Below are 24,701 nucleotides of genomic sequence, written 5' to 3'. Positions count from 1 at the left end.
CACAGCAGAAGAGACCCTGTTTTGTTTTGATCATTGTGGATGTCATACACAAGATAAAACTTTGAGGTTAATCTGATTCTATAGAATGTGTTTGATTAAAAATAAATTCCTTCTAAACATTAAACTGAAAACACCTCCCCAATATCAGCTCTACTTAAAAATATTTTACCCTAAAGTTTTAATATTTATTGAGAGTTCCAAATTCACATGAGGTTGAAGCAACAAAGATTAACTTTTAATTAATTAAACAGAAAGGAATCTATTAATCTTGAAGGATTGGCTACTTTAGCTTTTATTAAAGTGTTTTTTTTTTTTATTGCTTCATCATGTACTAGCTTTCTTTCCTCCAAGACTTTCAAATTCCATTCAAAAGTGAGTCTTGGTGTCCTTTGTTTTTGTTCTGCCCCCTTGCTTTTAGGAAAGGCTTTGATGTTGGTTCATGGAACCAAATAAGTTTTCTTTTGAACCTTTGAAGCACTCAGTGGAATCTGAGATGTGTTGGCTGTTATCCTAGGCACCGGAGTAAATGATTTTGAGAATTCCATGTTATGTAGAGCATACAACTTCAGAAAAGTCTCTTGTATGAGTGAACCTACTGGAAATGCCTCCAGTCAGGGTCATGACTTGTCATAATAGGATGACATTTGGCCTGACATGGGAGTTTTTATGCAGAAGAAAGCCAGGGACTCCCTGTAGAAGGGGCAGCATATGAAAGTTTAAGTTACAGAATGAAAGTGAGGACTGTGAATAACTTGGTGAGGTTGAAGAGATTACTTGATCAGTGCAGACGGTAGAAAGAGAGTTAAGGATGTCGATGTAAACCAAAGTCATACCTTGAAAAGAATACGAGAGAGCTTATTCTGGAGCCAAGTATGAGAGACCATATCTCAGTATGGTTATCAGTTTCAAGGAGTTTTTTGCTTTTGTTTTTGTTTATTTGTTTTTATAGTAACAGAACAAATGAAGTTTTAAATCAAAATATTTTAAATACCTTGGTGGCAACATCAAGTGGTGGGCTACAGAAGGTGAGGAAGCCTCTTCTGTAGGCATTGCCTGTGGCCGGATGCCAGGGGCCTATTTGTATATTACAAAGGATTTACCGAATAATCTTAGGAATGTTTGGCCCCCTGAGCTAGTTATGTATGGGACTGAAATAGCCCCAGATAGTTCGGTTCTGAATGTGAACCATCTCAGCTCTCCACAGACCACAGAAGTTCTGATCAGATCTGTTGTTTAGCCTTGCAGAATGTCGAACATGCAGATCTGCCTCTCTCTATGAACTTCAGTTTACAAAGGGAAACCTTGGTAGCTCTTCTTTGCTCTGCTGAGAAATGTCTGTTTTTTTCTGGCACTGTAGCATATCCTTAAATAAGTGGCCCCTGTGTGCAGTGCTAGATGACCCGAATGGGATGAAGGTCGTAACATCCCTGGCAGAAGAATGTGTCTAGAAGGTTGTCCTGACATTCAGAGCACACAGATTTCTCAGGAAGACTATTATAATAAACAGACCACAGGTCCTCCAAAGACAGTGGCCACCATTCATTCCTTCATGACTGTCAGAGAGCCCTAAGGACAGATTACAGGGATGTCTTCGGAGTAGACTTTTCATTATTAAAGGAATACAAGAATTTATCTGGAGAGCGTTCTCAGTGGGCTGGTGCTTTTGGGCTTTGAGGCCACATTGTGGATGAAAGTGATCCCTGTCTGAAGGGAAGGCAGTCAGCTAGAATGTTGATGAACGAAAATGATGAAGGGCATTCAGAATCGCAGAGAGAAAAGTGACTGCTAAGATGCCAAAGTGCTGGCCACAAGAAAAGCAGTCTCCCAAAGTTTGGAAATTGCCTGTAGCTCTTTTAATCCACTTGAGTAACAAAATGCTCAGTCAGTCTTCTGTCTTTTTTTTTTTATTGTCTTGGCCGCTGAAATAGGAACATCTTGCATACACAGTTTCTCACTAACTCAGTTTTAGTGGATGTGTTCTGTGGAAATTATGCGTTGTTATAGATACAGCCTACTTAAACACCCTGTGGAAATTACGCGTTGTTATGGATACAGCCTGCTTAAGTACACTGGTTTAAAAGTCTAGGCCACTTGACCTAGACTTCATGGCTTCATTTCTTCGAAGCTTTACATTTGCTCCTTGACTTAGGTTCTTATAGCTGTGATTAAACGCTGTGAAACAAGCTGGGAACGAAAGGGCTTATTTATATAAGCTTATAACTCTCGGGGCACACTCTTTCACTGGGAAAACAGCAAGAACTGAAGACAGGAACCTAGAGGTAGGAACTGAAACACAGGCACGGAGGAATGCTGCATACTGGATTATCCCCCGACTACTTACTCAGCCTGCTTTCCTACAGCTCCCAGCACCACTTGCTCATGGGTAACACACTTCTTACAGTTGCCTGGACCCACCCTCGCCAATCATCCATCAAGACAATTACCGCAGGCTTGCCATAGACCAGTCTTGTGGAGCAAGTTTTTGCAACTGTGGCTCCCTCTTCCAAAACGACTCTAGCTGTGTTATGTTGGTACAAACCAAGCAACACGTTCCTTGTGTGTTTTGCAAGTTTCAAAGCACGTTTATGGGTTTAAGCCAATTCAATTGCTCCAGCACAAAATGAGAAGATGGCGAGTTTGCGTGTCTCTATTGCAAAGTGGGGGATCAAAGGTGAAAGACTGCTTGTATTAGTTCCTTTTCCTGTTTCTGTGATCAAGCATCCAGACAGGGGCAACTTAAGGGAGAACGGATCCAGTTTGGGTTCACAGTTCAAGGGCACAGTCCATCGTGCTGGGAAGTCATGACAACACAAATTTGAATAGCTGGTTACATTAGAGTCATGGTCAAGAAACAGAACAAAATGAATGCTATGCTCAGCCGCTCGCTCTATGTAATACAGCCCAGGATTCCTCACTCAGGAAACAGGCCTGTGCACTGTCATTTAATGTCATCAAGATCGTCTCCCACAGGCCTGCCTGGCTAGAGGTCTGTCTTCTAGGTGATCCCAGACTCTGTCAGATTAACAATTACTGCTAATCATCACACTTACCCAAAACCGCATATTGAAAATAGTTTCTTTGGGTTCTAAAACATGAGTTCATAATGTAAAGAACATTTACTATCCATGATGGTTGTTAGTCCAAGATTTCAGTAGTTACTGATGTTAGTTTTACAAGGTCTAAGTGGGATGCCACGCTGGATTCAGAAAGATCATGAAATCTGGAAAAGCACTGATCCCGCCTGCCTCCACTATAGACTGTGGGGTGGTTCAATTTCAGGGCCCTGTTCATCTAAAAAGGCCCCTGACCTAGAGGAGACATTTGGATACTTATTGGCAGTCACTGTTCTCAGATATTTTTCTGCCAATGACTATATGGTCTTAGTCAAGTTTCTTATATTCCAAGTTGGTGGGTTAAATTACAAAAAAAAGATTATACCTACCTAATTTATATTAGTATAAGTCTCAAATTAGATCATGTTTCTAACACAAACTTATGGTCACTCAGTGTGAACTGTGAAGCCACTTTTTTAAAGTCACAATTCTTTGCTATTTGAATGGTAAGATAACTATTGAAGTTAAAATGAGTATGCTGCTTACCCACACAATTAAATACCCAAGTTTTTGCTACTTAACACTATTTTTGGTATTAATTTTTCAACTTTTGACGTCACAGAAAATAAATATTTAAGTCCTCTGAAAATCAATTTTAGTTTAGTTTTCTCCGTTGCCATCAGGGTATTTCTGAGATTCATTTGAATGAGAGCTGCTGAGGGAAGTCTTTTGATACAGACACCATCATGATGCTCATTATCAGATATATTAATATTGCAGAACCATGCAACAATGAGAACACTAGCCTTTGGGGCCTATCCTTTTCCAGTTAATATTCATGTGCATACTAAATAGAACTTTCACAAACGTTATTAAATTTTATGGACCTATTAATATATATTGTTAATTAATTATACATCACCAATATTAGTAGCAGCTGAACCAAGCTTTAGATGGGAAACAGGTTAAGAGCTTCAAATTATGTCCGTGGTCATTCTAAATAATCCCTAGTTCTACACACACACACACACACACACACACACACACCCCTCCACCCCTAGCACAATGTCTTATTCAACTTAAAGATATAATCATTTATTATACAAAGTGGGTAAACCAACTGTAACAATAACAACAATGTGTTAACTTTATTAGGTCACATAAAAGTGGAATCACTGTTTCATTCTTAGTTTAAATAAACTCTATCTAGTTTTTCCACAATGAGAATTTAAAATGCTGTGAATATTTCACTCCTTCACCATGAAGATGATTCCCATAAACCATAAATACGATTAACCATAAGCAAACAGCAATCTCTCGGACAGGCACGCTGCTGCAGTCTTTACTGTGTTCTCACCGCTGCTCCCCATGTCAACTTTTTAAAATTATCCTTTTTATGATTTGTAAACATACCACAGATGATGAAGAGCTGCTGGCAGGGTACGTGGTAGCTCCATTTTATAGATGGAAATAGCTAAGATGTGAAGAACAAACTCCTCACAAACAACAGCATCCTAAATAATCCCCTCTGTGTGATGCTATTGGACGGACATCTTAAGCTGCTCATAAAGTAAAGCAGAGGGCTATTCTTCATCATATTCATATCAGCCCCCGATGACCATCATAAATATCCCAAGACCATAACGGCAATTTCAATGCCATCTAACTCCTCCATTTCATCACTTGTTATTAATCTTAGTTTGCATATGACAGAGGAATTTCCTTCGCATCTATAACAAAACAGCCTTGCTGATTATGCACCATCTACAGACATAAAGCCATCTCTGTCTCTGTTACTAGACCACACCTACTGGCAGCATGGGCAATGGCAGCATTTTAATGGAATAGCAGTGAGTTCTTGAGGCAGAAGCATGCTGGTATATACCTGACATCACTGACAGTGAGCAGAGCCTTGGCTCATCCCTCCCTTCCTTCTGCCCTCTCCTCCATTCTTCTGCTGTCTGCGGTGTCCTTAAATAAGTAAAGTTTCTTGTACGTGTTTCAGCTTATAGTAAAAAAAAAAAATTGGTTACAATTTATTTCACATCAGGCACACAAGTAGACTACCTCAGTATTGTTACATAAGAGTTATTTATTTCTGAATACTTTCTACAAGGCTTATATTTTCCATTAGCATTTTGAACATTGAGAAAACATGCATATGCTATTTTCCATTTTCTGAAATAAAAAAAATCAATGGGCTCACAGGGAAAGAATCAATCTGTCTGAATGAACTCATGATTTTTTGATTTCAATATCATTTTGAAGAGTCTTCTGATTTATATGGCTCGTGAAAATGATACCCAGACTCATCAATGGAGAGTTTAGCTTGTCTGTCAGCCTAAACTGTTCTCCTATCATGGACCTAAGCGTTGAGGAATGGACTTATCAGCCATGTGTGGAGGTTCCTCTTAATCTTTGAACTTGCTGCATCATTAGACTGGTACACTTGGCGATTTTATCATATCTTGGGGGTGAATAGGGAAACAAGTACAGTGATTATATATAGTTTTTTTAAAGTGTTTACATTAGTTATCAAAATGGTTTTGCTTCTTACCCCTACCATTATATGAAGCCTCTCACTTTGAAAGTCACAGACTACGGACTGGTAAGTCCATCAGTTCTGATGTCTCCATGATCATTCATTTTTCTAGCCGAGCACATGAACATTGGTTGCATAGTGTTCTTTCTAAATCCAAACTATTTCCAGCCTGTGAAGTTATCATTTTATTTAAAAACATTAGTACATCCATTCACTGGCAGAACAACTTTTTTTTTGATCATTTTGCTTTCTAAACAAATGTGCATTCCCAAGAAGACATTCATAATTTTGACATTTTTCCAGTTGCACACTTTTACTTTAACAATCAGTTTTCATTTCTGTGACGCTGTTTCATGTTTGTTTTTTTCCTTGTGTTTTTGTGTCTTGAAGGAAACTGTGATTGTGAATTGCAAAATAGGTAAGGGATCAAGCCCTTTCCCAAGTCTTCATCCTTAGCCATGAAGTGTTTGTAGGTTTTATAATTCAAGGTGGCTTCTGCCCGAGGGCTGTCCGTCTTATTTTCTTACCTTTCTATTTTAGCAATCAGCTATCGGCTGAGTCTCCAAGTCTTTCTTGGGGTTTCACATGGACAGTGCTCCCCATCCTCTGAGAATACCCCCCAATAAACATATCTCTATTTGAGATGCCTGAGGTACTGGCTTTTTCAGTTGACAAGTTGATGAAAAATTTGAGTTGACCATTTCCAGCAGTTGACAGTTTTCATGAAGATCTTTTAATTATTATTTATGAAAAGAAACCATTGGTGCTGTTTTATAGATACATTAGTGACTTTGCTGTGAGCCATGGGACGGTACCTTGGGAGCAAAGCAAGTCTAGCATTTGTAAAAGATGTAGAGCTCATCACAAAACAAGGTAGTGGGGAAGGAACTCCCAACCTTTGGGGTTTCGTAAAATGTTGCCAACCCATGCTGCTGCTTTTAACAGAGAGAAATCTGAGTTTTAAGACTGACCTGTTCTTTTCTGATAAAGAAAAAGTCCATCTATCTGCCAAGCGCATGATCCTAGGAGCTTCAGATAGAAGCGTAGTGGCTGGGACTCGACTCTGGTCTGGGTGCAGAACTCTGCTAGCTGGACAAGCAAGTGTTGGAGGTGGGGGCGCGAGGGAGGGCACCTGGGCGTGGTCACATTCATCCTCTGCCCTTCCCACAGGAGAGAAGGTACTGCAGGATGACGAGTTCACCTGTGACCTCTTCCGATTCCTGCAGCTGCTCTGTGAGGGGCACAACTCAGGTGGGTGATCTGCAACCCTGGCTGATGATGACGCTTACAGATGTGCCAGCGGTAACCATTGCTTCCAACTGCAGTTGAGCTGCTCAGTTGGTGGGGACTGAGCCTTGCTGTGCGGGCACTGAACACTGTGCCATGGCAGTATGGGGCACTGTAGCTTTGAAAGTCTTTGCACGTCCTTTTCACATCTCCCTCCCTCCCTTCCTTCTTCTCTCCTTCTCTCCCCATTGTTTTTTTTTTCCCCTCTCCCTCTTCCTCCCTCCCATCTCTCCCTCTCCTTCCTCTCTTCCACTCTTGCCCCCCCCACTCCCAGGACTTCTCCCTCCTAGTTTTTGAGACAGAGTCTCATTGTGTAGCCCTGGCTGGCCCCAGACTGGCTGTGTACACCAGGCTGACCTTGTACTTGCATACTCCAGCCTTTGCCTCCCAAGTGCTGAAATTTCAGGTGTGCACCATGCTCCTAGCTCTCCTTGATTCTTCCCAGTATTGTAATATTAGAGAAAACAACAGATGTGAAAATCACAATAGTAATAATAATAATAATAATAGAATTAGATATTTTCACAGTAATGTGGATAGCTGTCTCTTTTGTATTAGTTTTATCGACTTGGGTGTACACTTGTCTATGTTGCTTGATAGATTTCTATTCCTGGTTTTCATACCCTCTCTTGGCCAGCCTGCAGGTCCAAGGAGGCAGGACTCACACCTCACTGTTGTCTTTGTGTTCTAAGCATTTCTGTGCAATACTTCAGAACACACAATTCCTGAATACACACTTCTGCTGTATGTCCTCAATAACAGAAACCTCCTCAAACACATATGTCCAGAGCTCTAGAGTGTGGGATAAGACAATGTTAGTGGTGTCTTAATCCAGTATTGAGCATTGATGTTCCAAGAAGCTTCTAAATGTTTTGGGAGATGATAACTCACTTTAGCTTTTGTTTATGTGGCTGGAAATCAAATCCGGGTCTACCACTAGTTCACTGGTGGTTTATAGAAAGCGCAAGTGATTTCATGTTCAGATTATCAGAAAAAAATAATACCCTTTTAACTACCCTAATTTTGCTGTTGAGGGCATCAGTGACTATTAGGGTCACCTTATTTTGTACTTCTGAGGGGATATTAATAAAAAAAAAACCTTGTAATTGTGTAGATTTTCAAAATTACCTGAGAACTCAGACCGGCAACAATACGACTGTCAATATCATCATCTCTACCGTGGACTACCTTCTCCGCGTGCAAGTAAGTGGTCACACCTGCCAGCCACAAGTGACACTGGGGTCAGCTGGCCAGCTGCAGAAGTACCATCAAGTACTTTTGAGTATGTGTGGATTTACGGCCAGATACGACGTGGGCTTTGTCTTTGATCAGAACCTTCCCATCATTCTTAGGGAAAGCTGGCAGGACTTAGGCCTCTGACCTCCTCATAACTCCTGCCATGCTCATTACTTTCTCTGTGTAGAGAGAATATTTGAAACATTCCCAAAATTAGGATAGTCCGTCCCACTGCCACCCTGCATTCAACTTTGACGTCCCAAGCTTAGTTTTACAATTGTCTTAATATTTTCACCCACCTAAATTTTGCCCTAACATCTTGTTGCTTAGAAATGCCTCTAAGGCTGTACTTAAGTTTAGCCTGTTGTTTGCTGGGTTGGAGCTGAAGGAATGAGACTGTACTTACGTTAAACCTGTTTGCTGGGTTAGAGCTACAGGGATCAAAATATACAACGACAGCAACTCTGTAAAGGTTTTATTTCTCTCATTTTCCTGTAAAAATGTCAGGCCCAATATTAATCAAGCAAACAAAATCCTAGAAGTTCAAAACTTCCAGTTTTTTCCTTGATATTAAAAAAAAATTCTCCCTTCTACCAGGATTCTGACCCAAAGTCCTGAATTCACACTGAATCCCAGGAAGCTCCTAAACTTGTGATTTTTGTCTTAGGTTGTCCCCAACCACCAACACCTGGGATTACAACATGACATTAGCATGGCAGGCCTATATTCCTATAAAAATAAAGGAATATGGACATTTTAGTCTCTTTCACTCTCCTCTCCTCTCTCCTCTTTCCTTTTTTTTATCCCCTCTCCCTCCCCTCTGCTCGGCTCCTTTCTTTCTCTTTATCCCTTCTTTCTTCCGCCTTCTCACTATCTATCCCTTTCCTTCATTTCTTCTTTCTTCTCATTGTTCCTCTTCTTGATAGGAGAAAAATCCATTATAAAGCAAACAGATCAAAAGGCACTTCTGAAAACGTATTTGTATGTTCTTAAAGACTATGTCACCAAACTCAAATGTGGTTCATATGTTCAACAAAATTATTACATTATTCATTTAGCCAACAAAGGCTTCTTCCAAATGTGAGTCCATGGGGCGTATCTGTGACTATGAGCCTCCCAGGTGTTGGTTTTCGGCTCCTAGTGATCGTGAGAAGACCAGCTACTGTCTTAGCTACAAAAGCTAGGAGCATCATGGAATTGTCTTCCTGAAATGCTCCTAGATCCTCTGGAGAAAAGGAGGACAGATGTTTTTTAACTCCAAAAACACTGTGTCATGGCCTGTCTGCTTGCCAGGCTCACATTATAAACACCAAATTCCACTCAGTATATAAATGCATTAGTCTTCCTGAATTATTGCAGTTGTCAAAATCAAGGTGATCAGAGAGGAATTCTTGAAGCTGAGTTCTCTGTTATTTTGAGAGGGGTGTTGCTGGGGTGCAGAGGGTGTTTGCCACTGTATGCGTGCGGAGAAGGCTGACAACCAGTGTTTAGTTCTCAGCTTTCCTTTTGTCACTGTTCTAAGCTCTCTCTCTGTGCTGGCTTAAAGCCTGGCTGGGGCGATGATAACTGGCCAACGCCCCTCCACAACATGGTCTCTGTCTTCCAGGAGTCCATTAGTGATTTCTATTGGTACTACTCTGGGAAAGACATCATAGATGAGCAGGGCCAGCGCAACTTCTCCAAAGCCATCCAAGTGGCGAAGCAGGTGTTCAACACTCTCACGGAGTACATCCAGGTAAACATCAAAACCTTCCTACTACTCAAGAAAGGGAAAAAAGTTTTAAAGAGATTCTTCTTACTGGCCCTGGTGCCATAGACTTATTATTCCAGCTAATCAGGATGTAATACAGAAAAATCTAAAACTTGAGGCCTGCCCAGGCTGCAGAGTGAGATCTGGACTAACCTGGGCAACTTAGTAGGATCCTGTCCCAAAATAAAAAGCAAAGAGAGCAGATGGTGTGGCTTACTGGTAACACATGTGTTTGGCATGTGTGAAGCTTTAGGTTCAATCCCCGGTACTTATAGTTAGGTAAGTATGTAGGCAGAAGATAGATAGATAGATAGATAGATAGATAGATAGATAGATAGATAGATACATAGATACATAGATAGATACATAGATACATAGATAGATAGAGATAAAATTTAGTATTGAATTCCATAGAAAGTATTTCACACCTAAAATATGTTCCACATTCCTATTGACTTTTAAAAAATATTTATATATATATATTTTATTTTGTAACTATGTATTTATTTTTATGTGTGTATGAGAGTGCCCAGAGAAGCCAGAGAGGGTGTCAGATCCCTGGGAGCTGGAGTTGCAGGTGATTGCAAGCTGCCCTGTGGGTGCTGGGGACTGAATCCGGGCCCCCTGGAACAGCAGCAAGCTTGCTAGCCTCTTCTCCCTCTCCTCAGCATTCCTGTCCATTCTCCTTGCCGAGATCTGGACTAAAATATGATGTTGAGATGTGTACCTATACACCGTGGCACTGTAGTCATTAGACAGGCTGGCTACAGGACGGGTTTGGGCTGTGTTGCATTTCGAGGGCCTGTAGCAATTGTGGAGCACACAGTAAACATAAGGGAGAAGAAAGGAAGAAGAAACTGGGTCATTAATACTCAAATAATTCAAGAGTATCATTTACGAAACTGTGTTCAACTGTGTTCAGGTAAAGAGAAGTAGGTTCTAGAGTGTACATTGCATTCCTTTCGGCATTAGAGTGTAAATGGATGAGATTGTAGAATGTCATTTCCCATATTTAATTTATTTCTCAGTTCTGGAGCTAGGCAGCGCTGCACTTCCTAAAGTAGACAAATTCCGTCCACAGACTGGCAGAAGGAGCTCAAGGAGCTGAAGGTTGCAGGCTGATCCCTCAGGGTTGCTCTTCCTGTCTGCTGGGCCAGGGGCCAAAACAATTTACAAAGCAGTAACTGACTGATCAGTATCGGGATAAGTGGTGCGTCTTAGGTTTGATTTTTGTGTCAGAATTTTGTGACGGAAGCTCTTTCACTGTCTTTCCAATTGAACCAGATCTAGGAATTAAATGTCCATATCTTTCTGGTTTTTAGAAGATCAGATTAACAGCTTGGCTTTTGACTTGGTAACCTGAAACCTTAGCATGAATGACTTTATTTTGATTCTCAATCCAGTTTTAGTCCAAAACAATGGCCTACAGCAATAGTCATTTGGTAATGGGATAGTGGGTGCATAGCCTTAGACTCCCCACACAAGTCCTAGTTAACCATATGTGATGTAAGACATTATTATTATTATTAATTTATTTTATATCCTGACCACAGTTTCCCCTCCTTCCTCTCCTCTCAGTCCCTTCCTTCCCATTTCTGCCTCCTCCTCCATCCACTCCTCCTCTGTTTCCATTCAGAAAAGGGCACGCCTCTTATGGATCTAAACAAAGCATGGCATATCAAGTGTAGTAAGACCAAGCACCTCCCCTTGTATTAAAGCTGGGCAAGGAAACCCAGTACGAGGAATAGGGTCCTAAAAGCCAGCAAAAGAGTCAGAGACAGTCATGTTCCCACTGTTAAGAGTCCCACAAGAGGACCAAGTTTCACAGCCATAATATATATGGAGGGCCTAGGTCAGTCCCATGCAGGCTCCTTGGTTGTTGGTTCAGTTTCCATGAGCCTCTATGAAGCCAGGTTAGTTGATAGTGTGGGTTTTCTTGTATTATCATTGACTCCTCTGGCTCCTCCAATCATTCCTCCATCTCTTCAGCAGGATTCCCCAAACTTGACCTAATATTTGACTGTGGGTCTCTGTATCTGTTTCCAGGAGTTGCTGAATGAAGCCTCTCTGATGATTATTAGCCTAGGTGTCAATATATGAGCATAGGAGAATATAGTTAGGCATCATTATATTGACTTTTTTCCCTCCGGTTGTGTTTGGTTCTATCCTAGGTCCCTGGGCCACCTAGTCTCTGGATCCTGGTACTCCAGACAGTGTGGGGCAGTGGGCCCACTCTCATGGCGTGGGTCTCAGGCTAGACCAGCCATTGGTTGGCCACTCCCACAGTTTCTGTGTCACCCTTATCCCATAGGTAGGATAGACTGTAGATCAAAGGTTATGTGGCTGGGATGGTGCTCCAATTCTTCCACTGGTAGTCTTGTCTGGTCACAGGAGGTGTCCAGTTCAGGCGATGTATCCCCTTTTGCTAGAAGTCTTAACTGGGGCCATCCTCATAGATTCGTGGGAGTTTCCCTTTCTCCAGGTTTCTGCCTGACCCTGAAATGACACCCTTTCCAGTTAACTCTTTCAGTACTCTCCCTGCCCCACCATCCCCACCTGATCCCTCATGTTTCTTCCCATCCCCACCCACCCCCACTCCACCACAAAGTCTCTTCTATTTCCCCTTCCCAGAGAGCTCCAAATGCCCCACTTTGGGCCCTCCTTGTTACCTAGCCTTTCTGAGTCTGTTGGTTGTAGAATGATTTTCCTTTACTTTACAGCTGATATTCACTTATGAGTGAGTACGTATCATGTTTGTCATTCTGGGTCTGGGTTACCTTATTCAGAATGATCTTTTCTAGTTCCATCCATTTGCCTTAGAATTTCAATTTCATGCTGCTATTGTTTTTAACAGCTGGGTGATATTCCATTGTGTAGATGGACCACATTTTCTTAAACTCTTTGTTTAACTTAGAACCATGAATATCCCCCAAAGGAAGTTGTTACTAAGCAAAGACCATGTTGATTTTCTGCTGTTCACCATTGAGTTTGCCGTCTGTTCTCCCTGACACCCGCACCACGCATTCATGTGTTGCAACTGCACTTCAATAGCAAAATGAAATCCTGCAGATCCATTGTTTTGAGTCTAGATGCTGCCATAGCCAAAAGCAGGCCCAAGACAGAGAGATGGGGGAGGGGAGGGAAGAGTACACACATCCAAGTGGATGCTGAAGGACATATTGCAGGAATTAGTCCTTGTCTTGCATCTTGTTCAGACTCTGCCTCTTGCTTCTGTTTCTGAGTAGGGTACTTCAGTCTGGCCTGCAAGCTTCCCTGAAATTCTCCTGTCTCCACCTCCCCCCTTGTCTTAGGGTTTTATTTGTTCTGAAGAGACACTGTGGTCACAGCAACTCTTATAAGTGAAAACATTTCATTGGGCTTACAGTTTCAGAGGTTTACTCCATTATCATCATGGTGAGAAGCATGGTGGTGTGCAGGCAGACACGGTGCTGGAAAAGGAGCTGAGAGTTCTGTATCTCAATCTGTAAGCAGCATAAGGAGACTGTGTGCCACAGAGGGTATAGCTTGAGCATATGACACCTTTAAGCCTCCTCACAGTGACACATTTTCTCCAAGGCTATACTTCCTAATAGTGCCACTCCCCATGGGCCAAGCATTCAAACACACAGGCACACACATGCTCGCACGCGCGCGCACACACACACACACACACACACACACACGAGTCTGTGGGAGCCGTACCTATTCAAACCACCACAGCCCTCAGTGTAGGAGGGGTGGGCTTGCAGATGTGCACCACAAAATCTGGCGCTTTTTTTAAAATGTGGGATTGAATTCATCTCATCAGGCTTACACAAGTGCTTTTTTTTTTATTGATCCATCTCCCTGGCCTGATATTAAAATTTAAGGGTTTATTTTAACCATCATTGAATTCACTTTGTGAGGATTACTTGTGAGTTCAATAAGTTGCTTCTTCATAAATCAGGCTCAGTGAGTTAGTACTCCACCAAGGGGACAGGGTGGGCGAACTTTGATCCTGTGATTCTGGAGGTAATAATATTTAAAATACTGCACCTAATATGTAATATTTATTTAAGAAACTACTTGTTATGTACATATAACATATGATTGGATGAATAATAAGGCTCCTGATTAGAGGTTACTTGTTTGTCCCTGACTATTGAATTCGTGTTTACAAGGATGCAGCTTGGTTTGGTTTGTGAGGAAGCCCAAAGCTAAACTTCTTTTAGCCAATAGCTTTCCAAAAAAATTATTTTAACAAAATCAATTACCTTGGACTCAAGATTTATGAAATTTATTACCGGGACTCAAGATTTATGAAATTAATGATCGAATATTAAGTTTTAAATTGTCAGTAGTTACATTGTTTGCTAAGTAGTCATTCAATTAAAACATCAAAGAGGGGTTGTTTCCTTTATGGGAATATTGTAATCACGTTAGTACTTAGGAATAAGAAAAGATGTCTTCTCCTAAGTATATTCTCCTATTTTTGTTATTTTTGTTTTTTGGAAGAGAGTTTCATATAGCCCAGGCTAGTCTGTAGCTATGAAGTAGCCAGAGATGACCTTGAACTCCTCCTTGTCACTGGTGTCTCAGGTCTATACCACTACACCTGTTTTACGTCTTCTTTTTACCCTGTGTTGTGACGGTTGATTTGACTGAACAACCAAAATGTCAGTACCTTCCCCTTTTCCTACAAACAGAAGTAATTAGTGTACCCAGTGTTTTAATATTCATATAGAAATAATACCAAACACCTGAGAAGCTTTGGGTACTTAACTAGACAGTCCCAGGAAGAACGCTAACTGTCAAGGGCACCAGATTCCTACTGTGTCTCTTTCATTTTGTGCCTCTTTCATCATAGATAAGGAGCTGGCAAACAGATATGTAAACAGAGAGTTTATTTTTTTCTTTTTCTAAAGTTTTGTTTAGTCAAATAAATGATTCCAAATGATTACTGTCATGATCAATATTCATGCTGCAGGGTCCTTGTACTGGCAACCAGCAGAGCCTGGCACACAGCAGGCTGTGGGACGCTGTTGTGGGCTTCCTTCATGTGTTTGCCCACATGCAGATGAAGCTGTCTCAGGTAAGTCAGTGGCCTTTAACTAAGTGGGTACAGCAGGTACCGTAGCCACCAGCAACTACTCTTGCATTTGGTATTATCTCTTCTATATCACTGAATTGTGGGGATTTTTACTCTTTGTCAAATATTTTATTTTTTCAATTTTAATTTCTTTATTTTATTTTTAGTAGATCATCTTATTGTAATGAATTCACAAATAAAATATCATATAGTTAGGGTAAATGTTTTTTTTAATTTGTGTGTGTGTGCGTGCACACAGGTGTGCACACACATGTGATTGCAGGTATCCACAAAGGCCAGAAGAAGGCATTGGCTCCCATGGAGCTACAGTTTTAGATGGTAGTAAGACAACTTATATGGATGCTGGGACTCAGGTCCAGTGCAAGAGCAGTAAATGGCCTTAGCCATTGAGCCATTTCTCTATCCTGTAATCAAATATTTTAATAAAAAACACTTTATTCCCCTGATGGAGTGGACAACTCGTGTGAACCAATGAGTTAAGTGAGCCTGTAGGTTGATGGGTGTCTCAGAAGCAGCTGCATCATCAGAAATCTCACTGGATGACTTACGTAGGGACAGCTATACCACTGAAGGCTCCCACCTGTGATATGTAAACAGCACAACTAAAGAGTTCCCGCACACTTAGAGCAGATACTTTACTGAAGAGCACCCATCAAGACCGAAACCCAGAGCACTTCATTCAGGGTAAGCATAGAAGAAGAACAAAGGATATGAAGGATGAGGAGCTACAGCAGCCATTACCATTTCACGGCCATCCGACCCATTCTCCGGTCTCGGTTCATTGGGAATTTTCTTCCCACTCGTGGATATTGAAAAAGATTTGAAACCTGTGATAAACTTTTTAGGGAGAGAGTTTTTATGGGGTCATATACAAGCAAAGACGACATTCACTTAGTACCAGGAAAGTTAACTTTCTGAAGTCAAAGGAAGATAACAGTTGTAAAGATAAACAAGAAATACATTTTGATATTAATTCACAAAGTGTGTTGAAAACATCAGCTTCCAGCTTCCCTCCTTCCATGCCTGTATCATTTGAAACTGAAGGTGCATGAGTAGTAAAAGTTAACATCATCCCTGGGTAATGTGCCTTGGGTTCAGGGCATCTTGGTGGTATCCAAAGATGTAACACACCTGTTGGAAACAGGTGCCCACCACGTGATAGAAAAAAGGAAGCAAGCGTTTCTGAAGAGAGGTGACCCAGAGGGTGACGGCACTGGCTGCCAAGCCTGGGGACCGAGTTTCATCCCCAGAACTTGCATGGTGGAAGGAGAGAGCTGCTCCCTGCAAACTGCCCTGTGGCCTCCGCATTCTTGCAGTGGCCCGTGAGCATTCTCATGCACACACATACACACTGCACACGCTCTCTTGAAGTAGATAAAGGCTTATAAAAATGAGTAAGGAAAAGGAAGTCAGAGAGAAGGAAAACTATAGACTTTTCAAGTGAAAACTGTGTCCAATGTGCAGCAAGAGCTGATACTTGCCTGGCCTTAGCAGGACTTGGGCTCCTCCACCCACCTGTTGGGCACATGTCCTTACGGGCCCTTCGGCGAACACACTTCAAAGGTGAGCAGTGTATTCACTTTTGAATGCTACACCAGTGTGTTTTATTATTTTCAGTAAGCCATGTGTTTATATTTGACATCCAATAGTTCTATGAAGCCTTAAAGGGCTTAGCATTGGCCACCAGGAAGTTTCCTGTGAGGACTGGTGTGGTCTGACCACATGTTCTTCTCCTTATCTTGAGTGTAATATATTAATATTTCCAGGATTCCAGCCAAATCGAGCTCTTGAAAGAACTGATGGATCTCCAGAAGGACATGGTGGTTATGCTACTGTCCATGCTAGAAGGTGGGGCTTTAGTCTGTACTTTTCCGTTCTCTAATTCTTGTTGGACAAATCTGTGCTGTGCTTGCCATCACCATGAAGCAACCACTCTGATGCTTTGCTGGGCATCTTAGTTTCTTTTCTTGTTGCTATGATGAGATTTTCTGGTAAGAGCAACCTACTGGGGAAATGGCTGATTCTATGGCACGTTCTATCCTGGTGAAGAAACTAAGGTGGAAGGAGCTTGAAGCAGCTGGCTATTTGCATCCAAAATCAGAGAGCAGAGAGCAATGAATGAATGCCTGCCAGTGCTCAGCTCCCTTCTCCAGTTTAGACAGTCCAGGATCCCTGCCCAGATAACAGTCCTGCCCACCAGTAAGATGGGTCTTCAATACCCATTACTGTAATGAAGATAATTCCTCATGGGCGTTCCCAGAAGCCCACCTCAGACTCTTCACCATATGTGACTACTCCACAAACAGATGCTATAGTCCCCTTGCTTGGCATCGCATTCTGTCTGCTTTGAGATTCATAGAACTCCCCGTTTTAGGAATACAACCTTCTGTGGGTCTACAATTTAGAAAATAATCCCTTGTTTTCTGAGGCTTGTCAGTAATCTTTCCTTTTTTAACTCCAAGCACTGGATCATGGGGAGATATAGGATGGTGGTTTCCATTGTAGTTTGGGGAGAAGGGGAGGAAGTAGAGGAGGAGGGAGAAAGAGTAAACTTAGTTATCAATCTTAACAATGAGTGCCCTTATCCGATGAGCCATCTCACAGGCCCAGAAATATGATTGAATGTATCGAACCTAATTATTTTGTGAATATGACTTTTCCAATATTTCTACAATCATTTTTTGAGTTATTAGTTTAAAAATAATTATCCATCTGTTCTTAAGGCCTCATACATTAGGAGAAAATTTAAATCAGTGACTTTGGTTCATGTTTAAGTCCAGGTCTGTATGATTATTTTGTTTGTAGATACTAGTTTTGTAAAAAAAAAAAAATGCTCATTTTTAAACAACCACGCATGCTCCTCCTTCCCCCCAGGTAATGTTGTGAACGGAACAATAGGCAAGCAGATGGTGGACATGCTTGTGGAGTCTTCCAACAACGTGGAGATGATCCTCAAGTTCTTTGACATGTTCTTGAAGCTAAAGGACTTGACGTCCTCGGACACGTTTAAGGAGTACGACCCTGACGGCAAAGGGGTCATTTCCAAGAGAGACTTCCACAAAGCCATGGAGAGCCACAAGCACTACACGCAATCAGAGACCGAGTTTCTGCTGTCATGTGCCGAGACAGACGAAAACGAAACCCTGGACTATGAGGAGTTTGTCAAAAGGTTCCATGAGCCCGCGAAGGACATTGGCTTCAATGTCGCTGTCCTGTTGACCAACCTCTCGGAGCACATGCCCAATGACACGAGGCTGCAGACCTTCTTGGAGTTAGCCGAGAGTGTCCTCAATTACTTCCAGCCTTTCCTGGGTCGCATTGAGATCATGGGCAGTGCCAAGCGCATCGAGAGGGTCTATTTTGAGATCAGCGAGTCCAGCCGAACCCAGTGGGAGAAGCCACAGGTCAAGGAGTCCAAAAGACAGTTCATATTCGATGTGGTCAATGAGGGTGGGGAGAAGGAGAAGATGGAGCTCTTTGTGAACTTCTGCGAGGACACCATCTTCGAGATGCAGCTGGCAGCTCAGATCTCAGAGTCCGATCTCAACGAGAGGTCAGCCAATAAAGAAGAGAGTGAGAAGGAGAGGCCTGAAGAGCAAGGCCCACGGATGGGCTTCTTCTCCCTCCTCACCATCCAGTCGGCCCTGTTGGCTCTCAGGTACAACGTCCTAACCCTGGTTAGGACGCTCAGCCTGAAGAGCCTAAAGAAGCAGATGAAGAGAATGAAGAAGATGACGGTGAAGGACATGGTCACCGCCTTCTTCTCTTCCTACTGGAGTGTCTTTGTGACCCTCTTACACTTCGTGGCCAGCGTCTGTAGGGGCTTTTTTCGCATCGTCTCCAGCCTGCTGCTTGGGGGGAGCCTGGTGGAAGGGGCTAAGAAAATCAAAGTGGCCGAGCTTCTGGCCAACATGCCAGACCCCACTCAGGATGAGGTGCGAGGAGATGAAGAAGAGGGAGAGAGGAAGTCTTTGGAGTCTGCTCTGCCCTCTGAAGATCTGACAGACTTAAAAGAGCTGACAGAGGAAAGTGACCTTCTCTCGGACATATTTGGCTTAGATCTGAAGAGGGAAGGCGGGCAGTACAAACTGATTCCTCACAATCCAAATGCCGGCCTCAGTGACCTGATGACCAACCCCATGCCTGTCCCTGAGGTACAAGAAAAGTTTCAGGTACGTCACTTTAAGTTATCACCAATGTTATTAATCACCCCGCCTCCTTGGTGCATGTGTGTGTTCTAGTGCTTTCTCAGCCATGTGCACACGCTCTCTCTTACTTGCTTTGTCCGTCTGTCTGTTTGCTCCCTCTCTCCCCCATTCCTCCTCTCTCCCTCTCCTCCTCCTCCCGCCCCTCCCTTGTGCATGCATGCTCTCTGGCTCTCTAACTAAGACCTGTAAGGAATCTGTGTGATTCGTTTTGAGAAACTTCATTTGTAGCTCCGTGGGCAATGAGACCCTGCTGCGATGGTCAGGTGTACTATCTTTCCATACCCAAATCTTTGTGCTTTTTTCCCAAGTGTCTGAGAACACTGAGTGGACGAGAAACTCAAAGCTAAAAGGTTTGCCAGTGGGGGAGTTCTATGTGCTGATATAATGCGAACACCTGTACTTAGATGACGATCATATAAACGGTAAGGCTTAAATTGGCCTTGAAAGAGGGAGAAGATTTGAGCAGGTGGATAAGATAACGAAGGTTGTTTCTGAAATGAGAGCAGTCAGTGGGAATGGGCCTGGAGAATTTTTAGTCGACTGCTTTTGGAGAGGAGGGTGTGCATTAAAAGTGGAGGCTAGGAGGGGACGTGGAACTTCTATTGCAATGTAAGCCAAAAGAGCTCCCATGTGGGTTATGAATTGGCAGGTGGCCGCACAGCTCCCCAAGGGCACTCAGTGGTGATGTATAATCTTGTTTAAAGAGAGTTGAAAAGATCTCTGTCACCAAAGTGCTTGCTTTATGTCCTGGTTACTTTTCTTGTCCCGTTGACACAAGCTGAAGTCACTTGAGAAGAGAAAATCTCAACTGAGAAAAATCTCCCTGAGACTGGTCTGTAGGCAAGAATGTCGGGTACATTCTTGATTAATGCTTGCTGTGGGAGGGTCCAAGCCACTGTGGGCAGTGCCAGATCTGGGCTGATAGCCCTGGGTTGTGTAAGAAAGCAGGATGAGAAGGACCATGGAGAAGAAGCCAGGAATCAGCCTTCCATCATGGCTTCTGCTTCAGTGTCTGCCCTGACTTCCTTCAGCAATCGAAGCCTGGGCAGCAAAATAAACCCTTTCCTCCCCGAGATGCTTTTGGTTGTAGCATTTTATTACAACAATGGCAATCGAAGTATGACATTTTGTAAGCATGATGACTGGAGTTCAATCCCAGGAACCTATATTTTAAAAGGAAAAGGCCAAGTGTAGCAGTGCAGGCTCCTAATCTCAGCTCAGGGGAGGCAAAGACTAGTTGGTCCCCGGAGCTCACTAGCTAGCCAGGCTAGCCTAACTGAAGAATCTCAGACCAAAGAGCTCCTGTCTCAAAACAAAGCAAAAAAAGTGTGTGGCCTATGAGGAATGGTGACTTGGGTTGTCCTCTGATATCCATGTGCTTGGTCACACATGCACACACCCACCTGCAGACACAGCTGGAGGTATACTTTTCCTTCCTGCCCTCCAATTCCCAAATAATCCACAGAGAGAGTTAATATTGGTTATAAATACTCAGTCGATAGCTTAGGCTTCTTACTATCTCTTACAACTTAAATTAACCTATTCCTATTAATCTACGTTCTACATGGTATTACCTCTCTTTCATCTTGCACCTCCTTCCTGTTTCTTCTCCGTGTCTTGCTGGCAACTTCTCTGACTCTGCCCTCCTTCTTCCCAGCATCCTCTCTGCCCCAGAAATCCTGCCTAGCCATTGGCCAATTAGCTTTTTATTAACAATGAGAGCAATACATATTTACAGTGTACAAAGATTGTTCCACAGCACACAGGTGCACTTGCACATGTACACATATACCTGCAATAATAATAATATTGTTTCTCTATTCCCTATTGACATATTTAAGGAGCAGAAGGCAAAAGAAGAGAAGGAAGAAAAAGAAGAAACCAAGTCTGAACCTGAGAAGGCTGAGTATGTACTGCCACATGGTTTTCTCCATGTCCTGGAACCTCTTGGCTTGGCCCCTGCTCTTTGGGAGCTTGGGGAGAGACTCTCACCCTGCAAAGTCATCATATGGTCCAGTCTCACATCTATGCGAAAGCCAGGACCTCACTCCATGTAGGGCCTGCTGGATTCCCCTCACCCAGACTCACCTTCCTTTTTCCATGGATATTTCCTATGTGTGATTCTCCTTTATTAGAAGAGAACTCAGTGTCTCTGGAAGGGCTGACGGATAGAGTTTATGTGTGAACATGTGTCCTTTTAAAGTTGGGAAGAAACCAGTGTGGCAAATTCAGCAGCTTAGTGTGTTCTGGAGTGGTATCCCCCTGAGCCACATGCATAGAAATCTCCTAAGATTGTTGAAAATGAAGATTCCATGCTAGAGAGGTAGCAGCTAGGAAAGTGCTTGCTGCCCAAGTATGAGGACCTGAGTTTGATCCCCAGAGCGCATATAAAATCCTCGGTGTGAGGGGCAGATTTGTAATTCACTGGGGAGGTAAAGACCAACCTAATAGAGATCGCCAGACCAGGAAGAGACGTCATCCAAAAAATACTGGGTGGGTGGCTACTGAAGAATGGCACTTGAGGCTACATTGTGGCGCATACAAGAACACACATGAATGTACCTGCCTACTCTGAAGCACACAGTACAGACTCCTGGGTCCCACTGCACCTGCCTACACACAAACACACATGCACACACACACACACACACACACACACGCACAGGTTCATACCTTCCTTGTTCTGGAATGGGCCCAGGGGGGGTCTTCATCTTCATGAGCATACCTGGTGTTGTGGAGTCCCGTTGTAAATGGAGAGGCAGATAATGAAGAATACAGCATAACGTAGAGGAAATGTTAAACTCCTTCCATAATGGCTTTACATCAGGAATATAGAAAACCCTTGGCTTGCCCTAAATTTATGTAATCTTCTATACTTATCTAGAAAAAGCTAAGAAAAGTTAAAGTCGTACATTCCTGTCTCACTACCATTTTCACATAGCAGCTCCGTTACCCCTCCCCCTACCGTATATTATTATTATGTCATTAGACTGTTTTCATTGTGTTAGATCTGGGATCTGTTGTAAATATGGCTAGATAAATGACATTAAAGAATGGAAAAGGGGGCCCACGTGACCATACAGAAGGCACGCAGTTCTTACCTGGTGTGAAGTACAGTGTTGGCTAGGCTTAGTGTGAGCCTAATGCAGCATCTATGTTCTCCCCAGAGGGATTTTTACTTTACATTGAAAGTATTTTTTATATAGACTTCTAGTCCTGGAATTGGAAAGATGGTTCAGCAGGTAAACAAGCTTGTTGCCAAGTCTGGTGACCTGAGTTTGATCCCCAGAACCCACATGGTGGAAGAAGGTAGCTAACTCCCTCAGCTTGTCCTCTGGCCCGACACGTTTGTAAGTACCAAGGCAGCTTAAACAAATAACTCCAGTTCTTAAAAAGCCTTAAACTTCTAGCCCTAATTCCAATATTATCTGGAATTAATATAACAATATAACTATATAGGTAATACAATTAATAAATTTTTTAAATAAAATTTGGTAAAGTGATTATCTGCATCAGGGTCCTTGATATGTGAGAAAAACAAAACGCACAGGACTTTGATTTTAAGTGTCAATGGCTAGAAACTATTACAAACTGAGCTATGGGACAGTGTGATGGCTCAACAGGCAAGGGCACTTGGAGCCAAGCCTGAGGACTAGAGTGATCCCCAGAGCCCACATGGTAGGAGGTGAGAACTAAATCTTAAACGTTGTCTTCCCAGCTTCACTAGTGTGCTGCACCCTCCTCACCCCATAAAAGAATCACCTCCCAGACTTAGGACTAAGATCAAGCATAACTAAGTCTAAAAATAGAATTGCAATTTTAATAATCAAAAGTTAAAAGCAAGGTGTGTTGCCAGGCCTGGTAGTGCAGCACTGATATCATGGCTACTTAAGAGGCTGAGGCAGGAAGTCTGTAAGAAGACAAGCGAGGATTACACAGAGGAGGTTCAAAGCCAGCCTAGGCAACTTAGTGAGACCCTGTCTCAGATTAGATAGTGAAAAAGGAGGCTGGGGATGTAACTTCGTGGCAGATTGCTTGCCTGGCATGCTTGAAACCTTAGCTTTGGTCCACAAAACTGTATTTAAAAAGTAAGGTGTGTGAAGCAGAAGCCAAGAAATGTCTTTGTTGTTGTACCATTTTGCAACCAAATATTTTATTATTTATGGATATAAAAAGTTTTTCAGCCTGAAAATATCCCTTTGATTTGAATTGCACAGGCCCATTCATCTGTGGGGACGGCAGGACATCCTTCCTTCGTCTCAAATCCAGGATGCCATTATTCATTGAAACAGAACGTAGTTTGGAAACTCGAGGGGACGGCTCAGTTTACAAAGAGCTTGCTATATGAGTACATGATACTGAGTTGGATACCAAAAGCCCACGTAAAAGACTGGGTAATTCCTGCTCTTGTAATCCCAGTACTGGGGATGCAGAGACAGTCAAATCCCTGGGCCTTGCTGGCCAGTCAGCCTAGCATAATAGGTGAACAAAACCAAGACTGTCACACAAAATTAGGTGATTAGTACCCGAGGAAGAAGGATGCTCAAAGTTGTCTTCTGGCTCCCACTTGTATACACACACACACATGAACATGCTTACACAAGAACATATACATACATACAGACAGACAGACAGAACTTGGTTTCTAAGTGGATATTGTAATTTATTTGTTCATGTTGTATTTTGCAAAGCACCTGCTTGATTCTTCACCTTATAGAGAGCCTATGCTTTCTTTGTTTCCACAGGGGGGAAGATGGAGAAAAAGAAGACAAAGCCAAAGACGATAAAGGCAAGCAGAAGTTGAGACAACTTCACACGCATCGGTATGGGGAACCTGAGGTGCCAGAGTCTGCGTTCTGGAAGAAAATCATAGCCTATCAGCAGAAGCTGCTGGTGAGACCTGGGGATGGCTTTTAGTATTGCTTGATTGTCCTGACTCTGTGTAGTAGTTGAGCTCAGAAAACCCTTCTGCCCTCCACATCTGAGAATAAAGTTCCTTATAGAAGGGTGGAGTGTTTGTGTGTAAACAGCACATGTCCATCTGTGTATTTTGACCTATCTAGATTATTTATGGTCTCTAATGCAATGTGAATGTTATGTAAATGTCTGTTATCAGGTATTATTTAGAGAATAATGGCAAGAGAAAAAAGTCTATATCTATTTAGGACAGAAGTATTTTCTTCTTTACAATTGGTTTGATTTGTGAAGGCAGGGTCTTCAGAACCAGGACTAAGCAGAATTTTTATCTACTCATCTTACCATGTTTGAGTTTTTGAAATGGTTTCTTTATCATTATTTTATGTTTACATGTGAGTATCTGCATGCATTGATGTGTACCGTGTGTATGCAGTGCCTGAGGGGACCAGAAGGGGTCATCTGGTACCCTATAACTGGAGTTATAGACAGTGGTGAGCTACCAAGTGGGTGCTGGGCACCAAACCTAGGTCCTCTGCAAGAGCCCTTGGTGCTCTTAATTGCTGAGTCATCTCCACACCCCAGTGTATTTATTTTTGGGGTAAATGCCTTTTTCAGGTCA

At 42.5% G+C, this 24,701-nt stretch overlaps 1 protein-coding gene across 1 annotated transcript in view; it reads left to right on the top strand.

The window, feature by feature from the left end:
* Ryr2 (ryanodine receptor 2) overlaps positions 1 to 24,701 on the top strand; it is a 569,025-nt gene that overhangs the window by 510,932 nt on the left and 33,392 nt on the right. Inside the window, exons 86-93 of the mRNA XM_087896432.1 lie at positions 6,766 to 6,846; positions 7,997 to 8,085; positions 9,725 to 9,853; positions 14,835 to 14,939; positions 16,724 to 16,805; positions 17,832 to 19,129; positions 21,007 to 21,071; positions 23,911 to 24,058. Of these exons, the coding sequence (XP_087752558.1) occupies positions 6,766 to 6,846; positions 7,997 to 8,085; positions 9,725 to 9,853; positions 14,835 to 14,939; positions 16,724 to 16,805; positions 17,832 to 19,129; positions 21,007 to 21,071; positions 23,911 to 24,058 (1,997 nt within the window). The remainder of the gene's footprint in view (positions 1 to 6,765; positions 6,847 to 7,996; positions 8,086 to 9,724; positions 9,854 to 14,834; positions 14,940 to 16,723; positions 16,806 to 17,831; positions 19,130 to 21,006; positions 21,072 to 23,910; positions 24,059 to 24,701) is intronic.

This window comes from Myodes glareolus, chromosome 14 (genome assembly GCF_982192425.1).
Source record: "Myodes glareolus chromosome 14, mMyoGla1.1, whole genome shotgun sequence".
Lineage (NCBI taxonomy): Eukaryota > Metazoa > Chordata > Mammalia > Rodentia > Cricetidae > Myodes > Myodes glareolus.
This window is presented reverse-complemented; position numbering and strand designations above follow the sequence as displayed.